We start from the raw sequence: 6,907 nt of genomic DNA on the forward strand, positions 1-6,907 counted from the left end.
CTAATCCTCCCACTCCTCGTCGAGCTGGTCAATGAGTGCATTCCTCTGGTCCTCCTGGTCGCTCTCTCGCGAGTTATGGACAGCGCTGCTGTTCCGGAGAGACGAGTATCCCCTTCGGCCCGGAAGACAGCGGGCACAAGAGAAGATGGCGATGATGAATAGATCCTACAAGGGGGGATGTATGTCAGCCCCCTTGCGCGTTTGTTTTCGTTCGGATTCCCAACTTTCCCTTCTTCTCTCTTTCACCTTTTTCAGATGTATAAATACAATATAGACAGACAAAAAAGAAAGGAAGGGGGTAGATTCGAAAAGAGACAAATATATATATATATATATATATATATAGAGAGAGAGAGAGAGAGAGAGAGAGAGAGAGAGAGAGAGAGAGAGTCTCAAGGCAGGCCAGACTTGAGTCGGGGGTCACCTACAGAGACAAAGCTCCAAATGCCAGCCCAGAGACTGAAGTTGGGAAGCTGGCGCCAGCCGCGGGCATTGTTAATGGTGCGGTTGTAAAAGATACCACCGAGGAGGTAGACGAGGATGGCGACGAGGACGATGATGCCAAAGATGCTCCCGGGACCCACGCTGCCGGGCCTGTGGGGTTCGGCGGCGGGGCAGGCGTGGATGGACCGGGCATCGAAGAAGTAGGCGCACTCGTCCGGGTCGGTGCCGACGAACGAGATGGTGGTGCCCGAGACGGTGGGGTCGCGGTCGCATAGGAAGGAGATGATTGTCGATTTCCTCCTCACCGTGCTGTCGCCCGCCCTGTGCGGGTGCGGAGTGGAGACGAGGTCATCATCTCCATCGCTCCCGACAGCGTCATGCGCCGTGGAAGTCTTGTCGGCGATTACGTCCGGCGAGGCGTCGCGGCGGCGCGCCGTCGTCGTCTTCCCAGCATCAGGTCCGCACGGGGACCCGCCCGTGTACTGGACAAAGAGCTTGCGACCGCGACTGCGGAGATCCATGGATCGGGAACTGTCAGAGGCGAATCAGTATTGTCTTCTTCTTTCCATTATTCCCCCTGTCGACTCCACAGGCTTTCTCTCTCTCTCCCTCTCTCTCTGGAGAAAAAAAACAAAAAAGGTCGAGTCTCACCCTATCGAGTAGATAGCCCCGTCGGATATATAATAGCCGCTCACGTCGGCCCACTGGTCCTCGTCCACGCCGACCACACCGGTAATAGGCTCGACGACGGGGCCGCAGACGTTCATGGTGAAGTTCTTGCCATAGTCGTATCCCCTGGACAGGTAGTCCTTATGCGACGCCGACTTGTGCGCCCTGTCGCCGTCATCTGGGTAGGCAATGTCTGGTCGCAGGTCGAAGTACGCGCCGCTGCCGGTTGATGACGTGGCCGTACAGGCAGGGAGAGCGACGGTCGAGGTAGGCCGGTCGTCGTCGTAGTAGGTATCTGCAGAGGCGGGGGTTGCGAATAGAAGTGCCGATGCTGCTGCCGCCAGAGCGACGGCTGCCGTCTTTGATGAAAAGTTGCGCATGTTTGGGGGAGGGTCGTATCTGAGGGGTCGGTCTGGTGGGATGGAGGCGTGAGGGAAAGATGGGATATGCGCCAGTGCCGTCAGACTAGAGGAAAGGATGGCAGAGCATGTGATTGTCTCCCCCTTCTCTCGTTCTGTCGTCCGTTCGCCGTAGAGGATAAGAGCCGTGTCTCGGGGAGGGGAGTAAGACGAGACTGGATGAGGGTTTTCGACGAGTACACGGATTTGAAGACTTAGAGTTAGAAGAAACCATTCAAGTTGACAAGTCAACCACAGAGCCCGAAATGCAGGCTTAATTCCAGACTGTCATTTCTCTGTCGGCCTGTCGCGGGTGCAGGGGTCGCATCATGTCATTGGTCATTGGTGAAACGCTTCCCGGTTGGTCCAGGGTCGGCCTCCAGGGCGGAGCGGAACAACTTCTTTATCCGGTAAGGGTGCCGGGGTTAATACAACGGGTGCACAGTCTGGGGTGGCTGACGGTTGCCACTAGCCACATGAAGCACATTACGGTGGAGAGGCCTCGGACACCGTAATCCGTTTTGATACGTTTTACGTTACGACACTCTCTATCAATCCTCAGCATCTGACACGGACTGTACGGAGTACATTAACATGTACGTGTACCATTACCATCAAGCCTAGAGCTCCCCAAGCTCCCACCCAAGCTACTCTCCCCTCTCTCCTAAGCCTAAGCCGTCCCTCCGGAGAAAAGCGAATCGAACGACGCGCTGCTCTGCGGATCTACGACGCGCCGGCCAGGAGCCTGAGCTTCCAACCCTGTATTTTTTTCTTCTTTTTTTCTTCCTTTTTTTTCTTCCTTTTTCCCTTCTTCTTTTCTTCCCCTTTCCTGCCTAACCAATCGGTGTCTCACCGGTCGGTCGCATAAGCATACATCTCCTCCATTCTTCTCGTCTTTCCTTCTTCTCTGCCTCCTTTCCATTCTCCAGAGGACTTCCCAGCCGAACAGATCCGAATCGTCGTCATCATGCCTCGCAAAGCTCGCAGAGCGTCACCCTTTGAGGAGCACGGCTACGAGTTTGGCGGCCCGTAAGTTACTGCTACTACTGCCCAGCTGTCCCCATGCATAAGCCACCGCCACCGCACAACCGCCCCCGCCTACCAGCACCATCCTCTGGGGAAACCCCTCCAGGCTAATTGCATCATCTGTTCCTGCATTCTAGTATCGGCGCCTTTGGCATCTCGTTTGGTCTCCCGATCCTCGTCTACGTCTTCACATTCGTCTGCAACGACATCTCCGGCTGCCCGGCCCCGTCTCTGCTCAGCCCCAGGACGCTGCAGCTCGAGCAGCTGAAGCGCGAGGTCGGATGGCCCGAGGATGGCCTGGCAGGCTTCTTCAACTGGCAGTCTGTCGCCGTGTCGATCGGATATGTGCTGCTGAATGCTGTCCTGTACAAGGTCCTGCCAGCTGTTGAGATGGAGGGTACCGTGTTGAGGTCTGGTGGACGTCTCAAGTATCGCTTCAACAGTATGCCGATCTCCTTGCCCCCCACCCCCGATGACTTGACAGGATGCTGTTTTGGGAAGAGAGCGGTCTGACCTTGCAAAAACAACAGCTCTCTACTGCCACCTCGCCATCCTTGGTGCCCTCGCGGCCGGCACTGCTGCCCAGGGCGCCGACTTCGTGGTCTGGACTTTCCTCGACCAAAACTACTTGCAGCTGATCACGGCGAACCTGATCATCTCCTACATCGTCGCCGTGGCCGTGTACGTGCACAGCTTCAGCATCAAGCCGGGGAACAAGGAGAACCGCGAGCTCGCTGCAGGTGGCCAGTCCGGCAACCTCCTGTACGACTGGTTTATCGGACGGGAGCTGAACCCGCGCGTGACGCTCCCCTGGATCGGCGAGATCGACCTGAAGGAGTGGCTTGAGCTGCGCCCCGGCATGCTGGGCTGGATCATCATGAACTGCTCCTTCTGCGCCAAGCAGTACCGCACCTTTGGCCGCGTGACGGATAGCATCGTCTTCATCACCGTGATCCAAGCGCTGTACATCATCGACTCGTGGGTCAACGAGACGGCCATCCTCACCACCATGGACATCACGACCGACGGCTTCGGCTTCATGCTGTCGTTCGCCGACTTCGTGTGGGAGACCTTTGCCTACCCTCTGCCCGCGCGCTACCTGTCCGTCCACCCGGTCAGCATGGGCCCCGCGCGCTTCGCGGTCGTCGCCGCCTTCATCGGCGTCGGCTTCTACATCTTCCGCGCCGCCAACAACCAGAAGAACCGCTTCCGCACCGACGACAAGGACCCCCGCGTCGCCCACCTGACCTACATGAGGACCAAGACGGGCAGCAAGCTCATCACCTCGGGTTGGTGGGGCGTCGCCCGCCACATCAACTACTTTGGCGACTGGCTCCAATCCTGGGCCTACTGCCTCCCCACCGGTCTGGCCGGCTACCAGATCCTCGCCGCCGGCACCGGTGCGGAGGGCGCGCACGTCATGGCCGACGGCCGCGAAGTCGTGTCCGGCGACGCGGCCGGCTGGGCCGTCCCTATCGCCTACTTCTACATCGTCTACTTTGCCGTCCTCCTCATCCACCGCGACGGCCGTGACGACGTCAAGTGCCACCGCAAGTATGGGAAGGACTGGGAGGAGTACAAGAAGATTGTCCGATGGAGGATCATCCCGGGCATCTACTGATGGCGCCGCCCATCCTGTGCGATGCTGTCCGGAGAAGTGGCCTGCCATTATCTGTCCAGAGAATATATATATGCGGAGTACCAGATAGGAAATCTATATACGAACGTACAGAGAGTTGACAGACGAGAGAGAGAAGAACCAGCAGTCCTCCCCCCTCGGAGGGCGGCCTCCCAGCTAGGGTCGAACAATGCCAGCGTCACAGGTACCAGCCGGAAAGCTCGAGGAATCACATGGGGGCAACCCGCGATTGACGAGAGAAAGTTTCCGGGCTCCCCCCCCAAGCCCCCCAATACCTGGAAGGTGACACTACAGTTACGCATGACGCCGTCGAACTGGACGTCCTGCCACTGCCACTCCTCCTCGTCGTAGTCGTATACCCAGGAGTGGAGGATCTTGATGGCTCGATGCCGATCCGTCTGAGGAGATTATACTCAATCTCGCCGGTCCTGACACTCTGTTCATCGACCTGGACCTGCCATCAGCAGCCTCGAGGACCCGGATACGGGCACCGCAGCAGCAGGTCCTGCCGACCTCTGGCAGTGTCATGCGGAGGCTGACATGGCCTCCTGAGCGGCCGGGTCCTGCTACAAGGACAAGCCGTATTGCTTGGTCGATCCCAAGGGTGAGGCAGGTTGCGGGACGTGCCTCTGGCTAGAATGCAATGTCTACCCTCCGTCGAAATTCGAAATTCTGCCTCCCCCCGGACAGGAAGAGCTCACTAACGGAAATCGTTGGGGAGGAATGGCATATGCGCTTTCCGGCAAGAGGCGGGGTTTTCCCCCCTCCCCACCATGTTTTCCGTTCCTTTTTTTTCTTCTTTTTTTTTTCTTTCGGCCCATCTCACCTCGGATTGTTATATTCTGCTATGATTGATTGCTTTGTCATCGTTTCCTTAACATACTAACCAACCACCCCCCTCCCCCCCAAACCCCAAACCCCGAACCCCACCACAAAATAAATAGAGAAGAGAGAAGAGAAAAAACAACGATGCTCAAACGTTACTGCTTAATCGATTTTTTTTTTTTTAGTTTTAGTTTTAGTTTTTTTTTTTTAAAAAAAAAAAGGTCACGAGCTGTTGACATATGTACGACTTCCCGGACGTCGATAATCTTGCCTACCCGGGAGCTGTCATTGTTCCGGTTTATGATTTACGGTCTTGAAGAAGAAGCCGAGGACATCTGAAAACAGTATATCGACCCTAGAGGCAAGAATCGGCACAGCCAGCTTCACGACAAAGAAATCTCAGGCTTTCGCTTGATATTATCTGATGTCGCTTACATGATGCGGCAGAGGTCTGCCAGGCATTGTCAGTCTAGAGTGAACAGCCTGGCATTGATGCATGGATGCCTTTGGACAGAGAGAGATATGTAGACCCCAAGGGGTGTTGTGTGTGAGACTCAATCATGCGATTGCATGTTGTATTATGTAAAACCACAGATCATACATGTACGAGTGAACAGAATGTAAACTGAGTTCCGAAACCTCTACGACAGGCATGCATATGCACGGCTTAGATGCAGAGACATTGGCCTGGTAAATGATATATCATGACATGGGAAACTGTTTCTGTTGTGGCATGATTTGTCGAGCAATACCTTTTGGCTCTCGCACGTGCTCTCATGCTGCGCCACAGAATCCAACGCGTCTCTCCTCGATTGCCCTCGTACGTAGAGTCGTGGCAATACCGCTGCGAATGTCTTCCCCCACAGCGCACACCGCTAGGGATAAGGATTCCCTCCTCAAGTCCGAGTCTCTCCTTCTCCTTCCCTTCTCATATTCCAGAGTCCTTCCTCCCCACAGTCACACGCGCGCGGGGGGTGGGGTCGGGTGACGAGCCAACGACGACCATGCGGTCCCGAAAGATTGACGACGACGATATTCCTCCGTTGGTAGAATGGGAGAGCGATCCGCCTGCCCGAGTGCCCGAGCGGGTAGAATTCGCGTACGCGGTATTATTCTACCCATGTACACGTGCTGCCTGCCTGCTGGCGATGAATATATATCACTACTCTGGGGAAGGTCGCGGGGAGGATGCATGATGGATGAGGGGGGGGGACCGTGCTCTTCTTTCCTTGGCCTGTGCCTGCCGCTCTGTGCGGAGCGAGTGCGGGCAATAATATCAGAACGAGCCAAGTGACGACGAGATCCTCTCCACAGAGAGAGGGGGCCCCGAGGAAGAAGAGGGGAGGGGAGAGGAAGGAGAGGATGGTCGGTATTACCAGGGAGGCCCTTATCCGAGAAGTTGACATTGCACGCAAGCTGTACGTCTTGCTGCCGACCTGTGCGGCCACGGGGGAGTCTCCTCTCCATCGGCTTCTCGGCCACATCATCACATCTCCGATCTCTGCAGACCTGTTGCGCTACGTGAGACGACAGGCAGTGGGCGATAATGCACGGAAACAGATGGCTAGGTGATAAATATCCGACGCTCCCCCTGCCCGATCGAGAAATGCAATGGAAACTGAATGGTGATGTACGTGCGAAGCGACATGCATGCACCCCCTCATAACCTATCAGGTCCATCGTCACCCCATGACATATCCACGGTAGCCAGTCATCGAAACCCGCCAATACTAGCTAGCTTCTCGATGCGCACAGCTAGTATCTATGCAGAACTAGTATCTATGCATAGCTAGTATCTATGCATAGCTAGTGCCAACCCATGAGGGGAGAGAGGCATAGTAGGATGTGTGAGACTGTGGAGGGGAGGGGAAAGCGGTTCCGTGGCTGAGGGGAGGGGGGGGGGGGG

The 6,907-nt window shown here is 56.1% G+C and overlaps 2 protein-coding genes across 2 annotated transcripts; one reads left to right on the top strand and one right to left on the bottom strand.

Moving 5' to 3' along the window:
- GMORB2_4825 (cation-dependent mannose-6-phosphate receptor) lies at positions 1 to 1,493 on the bottom strand (the record flags this gene model as incomplete). Its single annotated transcript, XM_035466799.1, has 3 exons — positions 1 to 165; positions 429 to 975; positions 1,096 to 1,493. 3 exons carry the CDS (start codon positions 1,491 to 1,493, stop codon positions 1 to 3), a joined length of 1,110 nt encoding a protein of 369 aa, XP_035317958.1.
- Positions 1,494 to 2,478: 985 nt separating this feature from the next.
- GMORB2_4826 (Delta14-sterol reductase) lies at positions 2,479 to 4,158 on the top strand (the record flags this gene model as incomplete). The annotated part of the gene is made up of 3 exons (XM_035466800.1): positions 2,479 to 2,540; positions 2,675 to 2,979; positions 3,068 to 4,158. 3 exons carry the CDS (start codon positions 2,479 to 2,481, stop codon positions 4,156 to 4,158), a joined length of 1,458 nt encoding a protein of 485 aa, XP_035317959.1.
- Between the last annotated feature and the right edge of the window lie 2,749 nt (positions 4,159 to 6,907).

This window comes from Geosmithia morbida, assembly GCF_012550715.1.
Source record: "Geosmithia morbida isolate 1262 chromosome Unknown scaffold_26, whole genome shotgun sequence".
NCBI classification, from domain to species: Eukaryota; Fungi; Ascomycota; class Sordariomycetes; order Hypocreales; family Bionectriaceae; genus Geosmithia; species Geosmithia morbida.